The 18,053-nt window shown below is 44.0% G+C and overlaps 1 protein-coding gene across 2 annotated transcripts in view; it reads left to right on the top strand.

Moving 5' to 3' along the window:
- Positions 1-18,053, top strand: part of E2F6 (E2F transcription factor 6) — a 338,395-nt gene that overhangs the window by 214,768 nt on the left and 105,574 nt on the right. For both annotated transcript variants that reach the window (XM_044079134.1, XM_044079140.1), the window contains exon 5: positions 16,845-17,598. In XM_044079134.1, coding sequence (XP_043935069.1) covers positions 16,845-17,598 — 754 coding nt within the window. The remainder of the gene's footprint in view (positions 1-16,844; positions 17,599-18,053) is intronic.

Below are 18,053 nucleotides of genomic sequence, written 5' to 3'. Positions count from 1 at the left end.
TGGGATGGTATAAATAGCTTCATTGCACCTCTCCCCTCAGATGTAACTGGTAACTATGCAGAGCTCTACACCAATGCCCAATACAAGCCTGCATAACGTCATAGGTTGGTACTAGGCTATCGGCCCTAGGGCCTATACAAGCCTAGCCATAACAACTCCCTGGCTATTTCTTCCCACAATATTTACTTCCCTGGACCCCTATCTAGCAGCGTGACTGACGTGATCCCTGGGATGAATTTCCTATTTTCTATCCAATCGTAAAGGTTCCTTTTGAAGAAGGCCAAAGAGGCACTCTGTTTGACATGTATGGGCAGTCTATTCCAGTATTTTTTCCATTAAGTGCAGTTTCATGTTAAGACCTCTAGCATTTAACAATATGACCTCGAAGTTGTTTCTGGTTGATATTTTTGTCCTTGTGACACTGTCTAAAAAAGGCACTATGAGGGTGGAAACAGCCTTAACCTGTAGCTGAAATCCCAGAGGTTACAGATGAAGACCATCTCTGGCAAAGCATCGAGGTCTGTCGATCATGTCATCCCAGGCTGACAGATACTGGATCCCCTTAGAATGACACCAAAAACTAAGCCAGTTATTGAAGTCAATCATTTTCCGTTTGTATTGAGGCATCATTCTAGGTGAAGGTAAAATGCTGCCTTCAGGCTAAGGACATACCTGCCTGAGACACATAGTCCAAGAGTTCAGTCATGTCTCTCTTATGTAGTCCAGAGAGGTACGTCTCAAGTCACTCACACCAACATGGGCTATGACAGAGTCATAACCGTACCTGTTGTTGAGAGACTTGAGTGCATGTGTGATATGGCGGATTTGGGCATCTAACTGCCGATTGTGACCATCTCCTTATGCAGCCTGGTGAGAGGGACATCCTGTGTGAATCGCAATGGAGTCTCCTGTGACTAATATTGTTAGGTTTAATGTTTAGCCTTATGGGCTTGACATGTTAAGACACTGGTGCATGAGCTATTCTGCGTGTTGTGTTCTGCAGAGAAAGTATTTTGTGTAGCGTGTTTGTGTTTGGGAGGTCTCTGGTGTTAGGTAAGTTTGTGGCGAGGACCTCCGCATATGTACAGTAGGTATGTGTGATCTGGGTTTCGGTGGAGTAGGTGGGGAGATGTGCACGCTGACAACCTAATCAGTGTCAGATGTATTGACTGGCACGTGAGAGAGTATTGATTTCAAGGTTTTTAATATAGTTGCATCTCTTACATGTTGAGTTTGCGTGGGCTAGAAGTAGAGGGTTGTCTGTGTACATGAGGCAGTTGCTACACTACCTCAGGATGCCCATGTCAACCAAGCTGGCTGGAGAAACTGTGGTAAATTGCATGTTCATAGTGCTAGGTGAATTTATATGGTCAGAAACAGGAATCTGGTGGGAAGGGGGTCACATGCAGGAATAACAAGTGGGTGAGTTGAGTTAATACTTCAGAGGCTAGGCTTAATGCTACACTAGTAGGTGCAGCGGGGCTTCGGAAAAACTCTTGAACTCGGTATTACAATGGGGTGATTACACAGACAACTTCACTAGTACTGCCTCTTTGCCAGATATGTGCTAAAGATGAGGAACAGCACTGTTGTGATGCAGCTGTATCTATGGGCAAGATTGTCTAAATTATCTGTCCTGCTGTAGTACACAATTGCAAGGCAGTTCATGGCACAAACAAGCAGAAACCCACTCAAGGGTGGGGGTTAAATAACAGATGGATAAAACCTAAAACAACTTCAAAAAAAAAAAGCTGAAAAGAACCAATAAGGTGCTTACCGCAAGCCCTAGACCAGCCAGCCTTTACCAGCCAGGGACAAATCACTAGAGTGCAGAAGGACCCTTTCTAATCCAACATTGTCTGGAAGTGTGGTCAGAACAAGCAGCCACTACAAGCAAACAACCAGGCCCCGAAACAGCAACCCAGATTCTGGACTCTGCTATAGCTACTAGCTGCACTATTTTAGGTAGAAAACACTGCAGAAATGTTCACCACAGCAGAAAAACAACAGCAAGACACATAAGTTAATGGGGAACATTTCCAAGTTAATACCCTTCAAACAGTGAAAATGGCTAAAAAGCTTTACAAACAGTGAGAACAGTAACTAAAATGATTTAACAGGTCCAGTAAGGCAGACAATTGCAGTGCAACAGCACAGTTTGTTTATATTGTAGTAAAATACAGTAAAAAAAGTTGGCAGTAGACAATAGAAGATGCAACAAATGGTAAGAGTAAGCAATCCGTAATAAAAATAAGCAAGACAACAGGCAACAGTTTTTTTAGGAAGCTCAGAATCATCTAGCTTTTTGATATCTCATCACAGAGTTGTGGCTGTGCCCCTCCTCCATTCAGCTCGGTGTGATGACTGTCTCTTCCAAGGAAGGTCCACATCATTGACCCTAAATGCCCTCCAGATGTTTGTAGACTGCTTCCAAAAGGTGGGTCTCATATTGGATGTACAGAAGTCCCAGATGACTCCCTAAACAATTATCCTGTTTCTGAGAGGCGTATTAGACTCCATAGGACAGAAGGTGTTCCTTCCTCAGGATAAGGTAGTCTTCCTCACAGAGTACTTGAACCACTTGCTTACAAAACAAATTATCTTAGCCAGAGAGATCATAAGGATCCTAGGGTACATGGCTCCATGTATCCTAATGGTCCCTTCAGCAAAGCTTCACATGAAGAAGATTCAATTGTTTCTAAAAAAAATGTTTGGGAATTCCACTCTCAGGGCCTAGAAACCTTCTTCCCTTGCTCGCATGCCTGAAGGAAGGAGTTTCTGTGGTGGAATTCCACCATACAAATCAACTCAGGAGTAACCTTCACTCTGCCACAGGAAAGACGAGTCCATCACTGCAGACAGCTCAGACATAGCTCGGGAAGCCCACCTAGGTCTAATGTGGGTACAGGGGCATTTGGTCCCCAAAGCAGAAACAGTTGCATGTCATTCTAAAGGAAATTCTCACAGTTTTTCTGGCCATGAAACTTTTTGACAGCATTTGAGTTAGGGAACCCTGCAAGTTTGGACAGGCAATACCACAGTCATGGTGTATTGTCAAGGTCCTCTCCTGTGTGTTTGTGTACCACTTGTTCTGCCTTACCAGACAGATCTGGATGCTGGCACAAGATTTGGGCATCACTGTCATTGCATCACACATACCACTCCACAGCAATTTTCTAGCAAATTCCCTGAGCAGGGACTTACTAGATCCAAGTGAATGGATATTGAAAAAGGAAGTGTTCTTAGATCGTACTGTGCTATGGAGAATCCCATTTATAGACCTCTTTGCCTTTCCCCAGAACAAACAGCTGAGATTCAGCAAAGAACCCAGTTGGAGGGAGATTAGAAGATAAATGCTTTCTCCTTCACATGAAGCTAAAAATTCCTGTACATCTTTCCCCTATTACCCTTGATTCTGAGGATGCTCACCAAGACAAGGACCCAACATGATTCTGGTAGCTCCATTCTGTCCCAGACATTATTTCTCTCTACTTCTCACCCACAGAGAGGGGAGGTTTTCGCATGCTCTTGAAAGACACAGACTTTCTCAGCCAACTCGGGGAATCAGTTTTCCACCCCAAACTGACATCTGTCAGTCTAGCTACCTGGAGGATTGGGCCATGACACCCACCTTGATGCCTAATCCTAAGGAGGTGTTAGTTGTTCTTATGTTGGTAGGAATGCCAAACACGAGGAAATCATACATAGCAAAATGGAAGAGATTCTCCATATGTGTCAGGCCTGATAGATTCTTCCAGCTTAAGCAGACATTCATTCAGTATTGTGTTACCTGTCTCACCCATTTGAACAGGGTCTTTTACTCCAGCATAAAGGTTCATGCTTTGGCAATTTCTGTTTCCTTGCAGACTACTTAACCACTTTTCTGTCACCTGCACATGAAACTGTTTCTGAGAGGGGTGATGCACTTAAGACCTCCTAGGAGGGACTCTACGCCTGCAGGGACTATTGCTAAATGAACCTTTTGCCTCTGCTCCCCTCAAGATGCTTACCTAGAAGAATTTTTCTTCTAGCTGTCACTTCAGCTAGAAGAGTCTTTGAACTACAGGCTTTCATGAGTATTGAAGCCACCAGGAAGAAGTCTTCAGCTCATTAAATGTTGTCTGCTAAATGAGTGAGGTTCTCATTTGCATTAAGAAGTATCCTGTGCTTCTTTTTTTCAGTTTGCAGGCCATCCCGACCTTTTTCTGATGTTCATGGTAATGGTGCATAACTTTGGTATCTCTACAACTCATGGCCTTGTGTAGTATATAATTGTGCTGACAACTAGAGGGAGTTCTGCAGTCTGTCTTCCCTTTAAGGAATCCTCCTTGAGACTATAGCTCCATGATTGGCTGTCCTCCTCATTTCTCCTTCTAACCTGCAGGCCTAGCCACTATGAAGTTTTTGTCATGGACAACATCCTGTTATCTCTGTCTGGAGTATTGATTGTGGATCTTCTCGCTTTGAATTGTAAAAGCTCCATATTTAGTTTTACACAAGGACTTGATATTTATGAGGACTGCTGCACTTTCTTCCTAAAACTAGTGTCAGAATGTAAACTAGTGTCAGATTGTTTTTTTAAATCAGTCCCTTCACTTCCTCATTTTCTTTCCAGAGGTAGAAGGCAGGGAACAAATCCCTTCATATTTTAGACATTCACTACCAGATGAGTTACCTAAAAGGAGTTAAAAGTTCAGAAACTCAAACCATGTGTTCCTCATCTTCTGCATAGGATGGGACTTGCATTGATCAATTGACTCTGCGGAAGACTTGCAGCTGTTTGTTTTCTTTGCACCACCACTGGAAGGTGTTGCAGTATCCAAGCAAATCTTTGTCTTGTGGATTTCTAACTGTTGTGATGTCCTTCAAGGATGCATCTGCAGTCCTTACAAATGGGTTGTCCTGGCCTCAGGCAGCCCTTCGGTCGGCCGGATTCCAAAGTCTGGGTCTGGCCTCGGCTGATGTCGCACTTCACCCGACGTCATAGCTGCAGTTCAGCGGGTATAAAGGCATCAGCCGACGCCATTTTCCTCAGTCTTTCTTGCCACGTGGCGCCCGAAGCAGAAGCGGTTCGCAAGTGCCGGTCGGTCAGAACCAGAGATTGCTACTACCGAAGACTTCTAAAAAGCTAAGTACCCCATTGGGGACTCTTTCTTGCCTCAGCCGATGTCAGAAAAAGTGAATAACTGTTTAACTTGTGGGAAACAAATACCTCATAAAGATTTCCACTCTTACTGCCTACCTTGTTTAGGCCCAGACCATGACGTAGCAGCTTGTCTAGCCTGTGCTTCCTTCAACCGACGGACACTTAGACGTCGGTCGGAGTTTGCAGAGGAGTTTTTCGGCTCCGATTTTGCTTATAACATGCCGTCGGAGACTCCGACTTCGCATTTAGCTAAAAAGCTTAAGGAAAAGGACCGACACTCGCGGTCCGCGGTTTCGGCTGAAACCGCGGTTAAGCCTACCGCGAGTGTCTCGGTTTCGGCCGAAACCGAGTCTGCGGTTCTTCCTTCGGCCGAAAGCATGCTTCCTTCTACCGAGGCCTCTTCCAGCATGGCTGAATCTGCTACGGAAAATCCACCTGTTTTTACAGTTTCTCAGGATTTATCAGATACTATCCTCTTAGATGTATCTTCTCCTGCACGTGGAGCTGCTAGGCCCCCTGCATCCATGTCAATCAAGGCTTTTGCCAGGGCTAAAGCAGCTAAATCTTCAAAGGCCGTGCCTGCTAAAACCCCCTCTCACAGGCCTAGCTCTAGTACTCAAATGCTTAGTCTAGCAGAGGATCTCATTTCTTTGATCAGGGGAACCCAGTCTCACCCTGACGGGGCCTCTCACCCACCTCCAGAGAAGAGGCCTAGAGCAGAGCCCCCTGAGCCAGTTTCTTCAGATTACTCCTCTGATGATTCAGAAAAACCCTCCAGAAGGCCCTTACTCTACATATGAGGACTCTGATGCAGAGGACTCCATACCTTCTGCCTCCCCTCCAGAGGAATTTTCTTTTGGGGAAACCTTGCATGCTATGAGGGAACAATTTCAATGGCAGGGCCAGGATTTTTCAGACTCTAGGAAAAGGCTTAGGACCTTTTTACATTTACCTCAACATAGGCCTTTAGCTATTCCTCCAGTGCTTACAGTTGTGGATGATGCTTTTAATGATGCTTGTACTGCCCCTGACTCACTGCCTCCGGCCCCTGCTAAGCCCGACAGATACTACAGGGTTCCGGACACACATTATCATTTGTATAAGGCTCCTATTGCAGATCCTGAAATTATTTCACAGGGCCCCAAAGCTGTAGCAGCTGCCTCTGCCAAAAACCCCCTCCCCTCTGAAAGAGAATCTAGGGCATTGGAGAGATGGGGTAAAAAAGTTTATACTTCTGCTACTCTTTCGGCTAGGGCCTTAAACTGTCAATTCCACATGATTCAGTATCAGGAATTTCTGTTAGATCAACTCACTAAAAAACTGTCTTCGCCTGAGCCTTTAGACCGTAAGTCCCTTCAGGATTTGGTGCATAACACTCAGCAGGTCAGTAATCATTCCTTAAAATGCGGCTATGATGCACTGGAGGCTTCCTTTAGATCAGCTATGACTGGTACAGTGATTAGAAGGCATGCATGGTTAAAAGAGCAATCCTTACCAGACCATGTAAAGTCAAAGCTTCTAGATGCTCCCATGGAAAAGCACAGTTTGTTTGGTTCCCCTGCACAGCAAGTGTTGAAGAAGGTGGAAGAAAAAGCTAAATCTGTCCAGACAGTCAAGGATTTCTTACAGGTCCAGCCTCCGAGGTTTAGTAGGAACTGGCCTTCCAAGAATTGGTCCTTTCCAGACACCACCAGAGCACAGAGAAGCAGAAATAGATGCCCTAGAGGCAGAGGTCAATCCAGAGGTGCCTACAGGGATGTCAGTGGCACCCTAACAGCCAGGGAACTACTGCCACAGATCCAGCCACTACCACTTCCACAGGACAATCACAGTGACTTGGCTCTGAAACCGCCTACCAGGGAACAACTGGCAGCACCCTTAGGCGGAAAGCTAGCCTTATTTTCAGTAAATTGGCATTACATTACAGGAGACAAATGGATTTTACAGACAATAGACAAGGGCTACAGGTTTCACTTCCATACTCTTCCAAGGAAGAGAGGAATGCCAAACCTACCTCCAAATCAAAGGACAAACGCTGTACACCAAATAGACCACTTACTAAGGATGAGAGCTATAGAAAAGGTACCGGCTATGGAACAAGGACAATGATTTTATTCAAGGCTTTTCCTAGTACCAAGAAAGGAAAACCAATGGAGACCTATCCTCGACCTGTCCGCTCTAAACACATATCTCATTATTCCAAAATTCAAAATGCTGACCCTACAGCAACTTCTTCCCATGCTGGGCAAGGAGTCTTGGCTGGTGACTCTGGATCTCAAGGAGGCATACCTGCACGTCCCCATACGACCAAATTGCAGAAGATACCTCAGATTTCTTGCAGGATCAGAGCATTATCAATTCTCAGCATTGCCCTTTGGCTTATCTTCTGCGCCCAGAGTATTCACGAAATGTCTGGCATCAGTAATTGCTCATTGCAGGCTTCAGGGAATTCAAATTTATCCATACCTGGACGACTGCCTGTTACAAGCAGACAGCAAAGACAAATTAGCAAAAGATCTGGAAAAGATTATTTACCTGCTGCAAGCTCTGGGATACACAGTCAACATAAAAAAGTCAAGGCTGATACCATCCCAAAGGATAACCTTTTTGGGTGCAGAACTGGACACATCAAACCAGATGGCATTCCTCACAGCAGAAAAACAGAAGCAGCTACCACTCTATTTCATGGCATTAACAATGCAGAACCAGCTTATGGCAAGGAAAATCCTGCAAGCCCTGGGTTACATGGCATCCTGCATAATATTAATCCCACATGCCAGACTACATATGAGGAAGTTGCAATGGTACCTGAGGAATTTATGGTCTCAGCACAAGCACAGCCTAGAAACCCAAATTCCAATAATTCCATGCCTGAAGCAAGAATTCCAGTGGTGGGCCCAGGCCTGTCAATTGAACAAAGGACTGCCCTTCCACAGGCCTCACCCAAGCCAGACTATCACCACGGACGCCTCAGACCTCGGTTGGGAGGCACACATGGTGGACAAGTGCATACAAGGCTTATGGACTCAAGACCAGATGAACCTACACATAAATCAAAAAGAGATGCTGGCAGTAAAACAGGCAATTCCGACATTCAAACCATTTCTTCAACAGGGTCATTTGCAGATAAGAATGGTCAACACCACAGTTATGTGGTATATCAACAAACAGGGAGGCACACATTCATATCCTCTATGCCGGATGGCAATGGACCTCTGGAATGTGGCCCTGAGCTTCAACATTCAACTCCAGGCCATATTTGTGCCAGGAAAAGAAAATATACTAGCAGACATCTTAAGCAGAACCACCACGGATGCCCACGAATGGATGCTGCATCCAGACATCTTCAAAACCATCACAAGGAAATGGGGACTGCCAGAGATAGACCTGTTCGCATCCCCACACAACCACCAATTGAACAAATTCTGCACAAGGACATACCACCCACTTGCTTGGAAGGTGGACTCCCTATCCTTCAGTTGGGAAAACCTAACAGCATATGCATTCCCACCTCTCCCTTTGATGCACAAAGTGCTACTGAAGATCAAAGAAGATCACCCGAGGATCATCTTGATAGCTCCAGACTGGCCGAGGCAACATTGGTACCCGCTACTGAGGAGTATGTCCCGGGAACACGCATGGCCTCTACCCCTACTACCTCTACTGCTAACGCAGAACAACTTCAAAATCCTGCATCCAAACTTGAAAACACTGCAACTAGCTGCTTGGAACATTACATAAAACAAAATAACCCAGATTTATCTCAAAGGGTTAAAGACATTATCTTGGAGGCTCGCAGACCCTCAACAAGGAAAACCTATTCAGCAAAATGGAAAAGATATCTCATTTGGAGTGCAACAAAAGGAGTAGATGCATCATTGGCAAACATAGCTAACATCCTGGAATACTTAGCAGAGCTTTTCCACAGTGGTCTGTCTTACTCCTCCATAAAGATTCATGCATCAGCAATTTCAGCAGAATACAACATGGATCCTCCAGTCTTTTCTCAACCTCTACTCAGGCAGTTTCTCAGAGGAATTAAAAATGTAAAGCCACCAAGGAAACCACCATTGCCTACATGGGACTTGAACTTTGTGTTAGAAAAGTTGACACTCCCCCCTTTTGAACCAGCAGCAACAGCGGAATTACAGTACTTATCTTGGAAAACTGCATTCCTGCTAGCAATCACTTCAGCTAGAAGGGTTTCTGAATTACAGGCATTAATGGCAGTACAGCCCTTCCTTATCTTCCATCAGGATAGAGTGTCCATGAGAACTAATCCTACCTTTATGCCAAAGGTGGTCTCCAGGGTATCATTAAACCAGGCAATACACCTACCAACATTCTTCCCCAACCCGCAGAACAGGGAGGAAAGACTGCTGCATACCTTGGATGTACACAGACAATTGCGCTACTACCTGGACAGAACCAAGAACAATAGAAAAACTGACCAGCTTCTGGTAGCATATGCAACAGGGATGGAAGGAAAAGCAATTTCAAAACAAACAATCTCAAAATGGATAGGAAATTGCATTAGATTCTGTTACTCTTTTCATGGAAAGGTAACTCCAGAAAACAGCAGACCTCACTCCACAAGGGCTACAGCCACTACTACAGCTTTCTTACGAGGAGTGGCTACCAAAGACATTTTAGAGGCTGCTACTTGGAGCTCCGTGCATACATTTGCCAAGCATTATAATCTACCTTTATACTCCAGATCCCGAGCAGGGTTTGCCACTGCTATTTTGCAAGGGATCTTAACTACACCATAAACTCATAGTGCCTTCCTAGTGCCTCCTCCCCCAGTTTGGCTATGGTATTCTACCCATTTGTAAGGACTGCAGATGCATCCTTGAAGGACATAGTACAGTTTTGTACCTACCATAAATGTAGATGTCCGAGAGGTATGCATCTGCAGTCAGGATTACCCACCCTCCTTCCCCTCTGTGGTACTCCTAGGGTATTTGCCCATCTTGTAGCTGGCTGGGGGAATCTATTATGGTGTATTTGTTTGTATATATGTATATACATGTTTATTTCTATTTGCTCTCTATTGTTTGGAAACATTTGCATTTATCCAAATTTAGCCTTCCTAGAGGGCACCTGGCATCTGGGGCAAGAAACACTGAGGAAAATGGCGTCGGCTGATGCCTTTATACCCACTGAACTGCAGCTATGACGTCGGGTGAAGTGCGACATCAGCCGAGGCCATACCCAGACTTTGGAATCCGGCCGACCGAAGGGCTGCCTGAGGCCAGGACAACCCATTTGTAAGGACTGCAGATGCATACCTCTTGGACATCTACATTTATGGTAGGTACAAAACTGTACTTTTTCCCAACAGGCATTGAACCAGACATTGGGAAATGTTCCTGTCGTGGCTGTCCTACTAGAAACATAGCTACTTCCATTGCTTGTTTTAGAAATTTATCTGTTGTGGGCATTTGTGCCTCAACCACTTGTTCATCAGTTCACAGCTTTGCAGACATCACTTGGACCGTGATACCAGTAATCAGTTGTTGACTGCTTCACTGGTACACTACGTAGCCTTATGAGCATTTGCTTTTCGGATGTTTTCCTTTTTTTATTGTTTCTTTGAGATGCTTTAATTTTCAGTGTTTGCAATTTTTTTTAGAGGAGGTGATTGCTGCAGAAGGCCTTCTCTCAAATAACTTATCCAGTAAGTACATATCTGTTATTTACAAAGACAACATGGGTTGACACCATTACACTGGTTTGTGGGTATTGTCGATTGTATATGTCATTAATGTGAATAAAGTTAAAAATGAGTTCATTAAGGGCTCTGAGAGAGGGTTACCATTGTTGAAATGGAAGTCAGTTCCATGAGTAGCAAAAGAAAAGCATCTACTGATGCTAGCTCCAAATAATCTGGAATTGTGCAGGTTGTTTTCATAACACTTTATTAAAGCACAGACATAATACAGTCCCATAAGGTTCTTGAAGATGGATAGGTATGTCTGGGGTCAGATTAAGTACTGAGTGGTAGAGGAATGTGGCAGGGGTCAGATTAGGTACAAAGTGGTGGAGGAATATATCAGGGGTGAGATTAGTACTAAGTAGTACAGGAATATTTTCTCTAAGGAAAATGGGGGGGGAGATTTTCTGTGCAAAGTAAAAAAAAAATATTTGGAATCAGCAATATCAGCTAGGAAAAATCACTTATGTCCATTTTTCCCCATATCTGCAGTCCAATAAGTATAATCCGTTCTTTATCTTCTGTTTTGATTTGAGAGCTTTTTTCCTGTTTGTGTTTCTGCAAAATAACTGTATGCACCTAAGACGTAGTAACCAGAGTGCTGATTAATTGAACTTTTTTTTTTTTTGCTCCACATTTTCTTAAACAGGCTGACCTGGGTGGAATTAAGCACCTTTTCATCAGGTTAGAAATACATACAGTCAAACCTGAGGGAACATTTGTGTCCAAAGCAAAAGGTGTTTGCCTGCTTAAGATAAACTTGCAACTTCCATACCGTTCCTTTTTGTAATTTCATAATTTTTGATAGACCATTCAATGAGATGTAGAGATTACCTATTGAAAAAATTTTGAACTGCAGTGTAAAATATAGTGGGGAAAATAGTCACACTGAAGATGAATGAAATATTTTAAAACCCATTTTTGTGGACCATGTTTACAGAGTGGATGAGAATATATTTACAGCACTTCCAAATTTACCTGAATATGGAAGATAGGCACTGTAGAAAGTACATTTTTTAGGTGTTGCCAGCAGTGAGATCCATATTTTCTGAGAATGTCCCATTGAGGAAATGTTGGGAACAGGTATAGGATACAGGATATACGTTTTTGTACTCTCTCAAATAAGAGTGAATACCTGCCTCTTTTTGGAGTTTGTATTAGACTGCATAATTCAACAGCAATCATGGCATATAAGCTGAAACAGGAAGCCTGCTGAAAAAAGAGCCTTTTTTTGAAGGAGCACTAGTTAACAGGGGGCTCATATGTAATGCACTGGACTTACTAAATGCGAATGGTTAAGTTAGCTGGACAGAAGGAGGACTAAATGAAAATGTAAGTCGGACACTCTGTTAAGGATGGAAGGGAGGGAATTAAATAAAATGAGAGTCTGAAATCAGCGTAAAAGAAGTAGAATAAAGATAGAGGAAGGTAACTTTAGGGGACTGGCAGGTGTGATAGTGGATATAATGGTATAGGGAAAAGAAAGTAGTGGTCAATTTGGGGTGTAGGATTAGATCAGTGGCACAATGAATCAAACATTTTTTAAGTTCATAGGTATGTACTAGGCTAATGACCCTAGGGTCTTTACAAGCCTAGCCCATAGAAGTGCCCTGGCATTATGCCAGCCGTCATTGGTTCCCAGTGCCTCTATCAAGTAGAGCCACTGGAGTGATGTCCAGGGTGAACTTTCTATTTCCCATCCACTCATCAAGATTTCACTTGAAGAGGGCTAGTGAGGTGCTCTGCTTGACATGTATGGGAAGTCTGTTAGTCTATTCCAGAGCATGGGCAGTCTCTGAGTTATGAACCTGTTCCTCCAGCATGTTCTGTTGATTGTGGTAATAAGGTTGAGGTCTCTAGAGCGTGTAGTGTAGCAGAATTGGGATTTCTTTAGATGTAGCATTTCTAACAGAGCTGGGTCAGACATGGCATTGTAAGTCAAGCAGAGATAGCCTCTTAGTAGACTATGTGAGATAGTCTAAAGTGTTTTTTGAGTCTGTCCATGTAGGACATGTTTAAGGCCTAGGATCTTCTTTGTGAAGTACTTTTGTAGATGTTGCAGGTGTCTAGTGAGGTACATGCCAAATGGAGCATTATACTCTATGATTGGTCTAATGAGGGAAGAGTAGAGAGAAATGATTATCTCTTTCTTCCTGGATGCAAAAGCCTTGGTAATGAGATGTGCCACATAGAAGGACTTTCTGACCACAGTGGCAATGTGGTGGTCAAAGGAGAGGTTCTTGTCAACCTGTGTCCCCAGATGTCTTATAACGTCTTCAGTGGGCTCCTGTTGATGTGGTAATTAGTGGGAACTGAGTTTTTTTCCCAAAAGGGATGGCGACACATGTTTTGGCATTAAGTTTAAGGGCATGGTTTCGACACCAGATATTGGTCTAGAGTGAGCCCTTTCTGTAGAATGTCTTCATCACTTGGGGAGTTAATAATGGCTTCCAGCTTGCAGTTGTCTGTGAATTTTGTCAGCCAGATTCCCTCCTTGTTGGCCTGGACTTAAAAAGTAGATGCCAAACAGGAGAGGACCCAGAACCGATCCCTGTGGGACTTCACTTGTGACTGGTTGGCAGTATGACTTGGAGTCCGTTACTTTCACACTGTGGGTTCTATCTGTGAGCCAGTTTGCAACCCACCTATCAGTGTAGGGGTTGATGCCTAGTTTGCTGAGTTTATCAGTAATTCCTGAGTGAGGAATGGTGTCAAAGGTCTTGGCCAGATCGAGGTAGGCTGTATGAACTGCCTTACCTTAATCCATCGCTCTGGTGACTGACTCAGAGAAGTCAACCAGGTTGAGCAGGCATGATCGACTTTTCACAAAACCAAATTGCATGGGATCTAGAGTTTGGTGAGTCCCTTTTTCCTTAATTAAGTCCATGATGATGCGCTCCATAGCCTTACATATCAGACTCGTCAGGCTAATGGGGCGATAATTACCAGGGTCTGCAGTCACTCCTCCTTTATGGAGAGGGATGACTGTAGCAGTACACCATTCGGTAGGGACAAAGCTTGAGATGAGGCTGTGAGTGATAGCAGACAGATGTGGTGCCAGTTCACTGTATAATTCATGTAGAACACAGCCAGGGATATTGTCTGGTCCCATGGAAGGTGTGTTCTTGGCCTTAGACAATGCAGCTTTAACCTGTGCTGCAGTAATGCTGGGTGTCTGGCATTCTTCCAGTATTGAGATTCATCCTTTAGGGGGGAGAGAGGGGTAAAGTTGGCACTGAATCTGTCAGCCAGTATGTTGGCAATATCTGTTGGCTCAGTATAGGAGGTACCATTGTGCAGTAACTCAGAGCAAATCTGGGTATTGCCATGGAGATTCTTGATATAACTATAGAAGGCTTTGTGGTTGTTTTTAGTGTCTGATGCACTTCTACCTTCATAGCTGGAGGTTTTGATGAGGGATCTCAGCTTTTTGTTGAGGGTGTTAAGGGAATTTTTCCAGTCTTGGGATTTACCTTTTTCTGCCACAGTTTCTTCCTTCTGTTGTAGAGTTTATTAATGGCAGAGGACCAGCAGACTGGCTTTTTTTTTTTTTTTTTTGGAAGAGCATCTTGGTTCTATTGGGTATGGCTAGTTCCATGCATTTATGCACATGTTCGTACATTGCATTGGTGTATGATTCGACAGTCATGCATTTATTTTCCATTGGCATGGGTGCCGTGAAGTTAGCCACCTCTGTTTTTAGGAGTCCAAAGTCAGCTTTGGAGAAGATTTTCATGGTGGATACTTTTGCGGGGGGTGTGGGGGTGTGGATGAGATGTGGATTTCCATGGTTATTAGTTTGTGGTTGGATCTAACCCAGGGAGGAATTGACTATTGATGTAGAGCAACAGTTGCCCATGTTAGTAATAACCAAGTCAAGGATGTTGCTTCCTCTAGTGGGGGTAAGAATGAGCTGGTCCAGGGCATTGGAATTGATGAATTCCAGGAAGCGTTTGGCCAGTGCATTGGTGCATGTGTAGTTTTCCCAGCTGAGGGAGGGGTAATTGAAGCCACCTAGTATGAGAGAGTTGGGTTGGATCTTAATAGTTTCCAAGGTACTTCGGAATGTGGAGTGAGAGTCTTAAGACATGGTTGGGGACCTATAGCGGGCTACAACCTGAATCGCCATCTTACCCAATGTTAGTTGTACCTGGAATATCTCAGATGCATTATGCTGGGCTACTATTCTGGAGGTGTGCATATTCTTTACGACTATGGAGACACCACTGCCTTTGGAGCTTCAGTCCATGTTCTGGGGTCAAAAGGTGTGGAATGAGTTATAACCAGGTGGAGCAGGGGTGCTTTCTGCTGCTTTAAACCAGGTCTGCGTTGCACCACAAATGTCGATGTTCTCCATTTTAAGGAGTGCTTTGAGTGAGCGCATCTTGAGGTTTAGACTTCCAGCATTGAGCAACGTGACCCTAGCTTGCTTTTATTTATAGCTGTTATGGTGGTAATTTGGTCTTTGGAACACCACCTTAAAAAGGCATTATAGGGCTGCCAGGAGCCTTAGCCAGTACCTGGAAACCCATGGGTGACAGATGCAGGCCATCTCTAGCAAAGCATTGAAGTCTGTCAATCATGTCTTCCCAAGCAGACAGATACTGGATCCCCATAGAATGACACCAGAAACTTAGCCAGTTGTTGAAGTCCATCATTTTCTGTTTGTACTATGGTATCATTCTGGGCGATGGTAGGATGCTTCTCATGGCTAGAGTCATACCTGCCTGTGCCACATAATCTGAGAGCTCCACCATGTCTGTTTTCATGTAGTCCAGGGAGGTGCATGTCAGGTCATTCACACTCGCATGGACAATGACAGAGTCATACTTGTACTTGTTGTGGAGTGACCCGAGTGCATGTGTTATGTGTCTGATTCTGGCACCTGATAGCTGACTGTTACCTTCTTCTTCAACCTAATGAGTGGGACATCGGTGTGCCTCACTCTTGAGTCACCTCTAATTATTGTATTGGGCAAACTGTTTTGCCTTAGAGGCTTAGGTTGATGGGCAAACTGTGTAGGTGAGCTATGTGTCTTGTGGTTTGTGCTGTGTTGTGGTGGTCGAGTGCGTTTCTGCCGTGGAGGTCTCTGCTGTTTGGGTAGATTTCTATTGAGAGTCTCTGCTGGGTGGGTGTCTGGTTTGCGTTTTTATGTGAGGGTTGTGATGGTGGGTGTTCTGGAGGGCTGTGTGTTCCATGTGGTGTGGTGCAGGTGTTTACCTTCTCCTCTTGACCAGCTGTTCTGGTCTTGGCTGGAGAGTGCATGGCTTCCAATTTGGAGATACAGACGCATCTCTCAAGTCTGAGTGTTGGCAGGTAAGAGGAGTGGGTTGTCTGTGTACATGAGACAGTTGCTACACTGCCTCAGAATGTCCAGGTTCACCAGGTTAATAGGAGAAAGCACAGGAAACTGATCTTTAGACATGCCAGGAGGGATGGGTCATCATTACCAAGTACTGGAGCTGTTTCCTTATAGGACGTGTAGCACTTATATGTGCTACAGTAATTGCTACAAAAAGCCTGAAGTGCTGGAGAATAAGCTAATTAAAGTGCAAGAGAGAAGAGAAAGTTGAAAGAGAGAGAAAAAAAACTGCCTAAATGGCCAATAAACTACAATTTCAGAGCCAGAAACCACTCCTCTTGTAGATGGACTACCTAGTGCTTACCACTTCCACTGATAAGCTGGAAGGCTTCCCTCTTAACACAGAAGGGTATGGGGAGCTCAGAAACTTGCAAAACAGTCCTGGATATAGTAAGTAACAGGAAAGGCGGAAAGCAAGCTTAGAACTTTTTTTTTTTTGAGGGAAATAAGTGTGGTATAAAGTTTGTGAAATTGTTTTAAAAGAAATGGTAAGTGATGAAAGAAATTTTGGGTAACTTGGGTCAGTATTGTCTGCAAGAGTGTATTTGCATGAGGTAAAATAATTTTGTGTTTGGTTAAATGACATTTTCCTTCCTTCCTTATTTCTTGCTTTCATTCAGAGCCGTATCCAGATTCATTTAAGAAGTACAAAGGGACCAGTTGAGGTTTACTTGTGTGATGTAGGCCCCAAAGATGAAAGCCAGTCTGAAAACGGAAGTACAAAGGATGAAAATAGTGAGACTTCTACAGTGCAAGAAAGCACTGCAGTGCAGGAAATCAGTGAGACGTCTACGAAGCAAGAAAGCACTGCAGTGCAGGAAGTCAGTGAGATGTCTGCAGTGCAAGAAAGCACTGCAGTGCAGGAAATCAGTGAGACGTCTACGAAGCAAGAAAGCACTGCAGTGCAGGAAGTCAGTGAGATGTCTATGGTGCAAGAAAGCACTGCAGTGCAGGAAATCGGTGAGACTTCTACTGTGCAAGAAAGCAATGCAGTGCAAAAAATCAGCAAGACATCTATTGTGCAAGAAAGTGCTGCAATGCAGGAAATCAATAAGACTTGTCTGGTGCAAGAAAGCACTGCAATGCAGGAAAGGAACGAATCTTCTATGGTGCAAGAAAGCACTGCAGTCCAGGAAAGTAGTGAGACTTCTATGTTGCAGGAAAACACTGCATTGCAAGAAAGCAGTGGGATTTCCACATTGAAAGAGAGCACTGCAGTGCAAGAAAACAATGAGACTTCTAATAACATTGAGACTTGTATAGTGGAAGAAAGCAGTGAGACTTCTAAACTGCAAGAAAGCACTGCAGTTCAAGAAGCCAGTGACAATTCTATGTTTCAAGACAGCAGATCAGTAACAAAACCACCTGATGCAGGTAATCTTCACTGACATGTAGAACCATTATTTGATGCTGGGAAGGCATCCCAGTAGGTGTACAATTGGAGCATCCTATTATGCCATTATTAGCTTAGCTGTTTTTCAGCAAAAGTGCCCAGGTTTGGACATGTCTCCTGCCAGGTGTGAGCAGTGGCATGATCTGGTTGAGTAAATGTATGTGTCTTGCTCATACACCCTCCTGCCATTTCTCATTTCATATCTCAATCCTATGTTCAGGATTGACACTCTAGTTCTTATCTGTGGGGAAACTGACTTCCAGAGCTTTTTTATGTCCTCCCATGAGCCATTTTTTTTTCCTTCACCCTGGATGTCAGCCCATGTACAGTTTAAAAGGAAACGATACTTGTATCATTGAGTTATTTTTACCTCATAAACGGCCAGTTGGCAGTCTGTATTCCAAAGTCCCTTGCACATGATTCCAGAGCACTCTGA

The sequence above is a fragment of the Protopterus annectens genome, chromosome 1.part1 (assembly GCF_019279795.1).
Source record: "Protopterus annectens isolate FY-2018-M chromosome 1.part1, PAN1.0, whole genome shotgun sequence".
Lineage (NCBI taxonomy): Eukaryota > Metazoa > Chordata > Ceratodontiformes > Protopteridae > Protopterus > Protopterus annectens.
The sequence above is the reverse complement of the archived record's forward strand: the minus strand, read 5'-3'. Positions and strand labels throughout refer to the sequence as shown.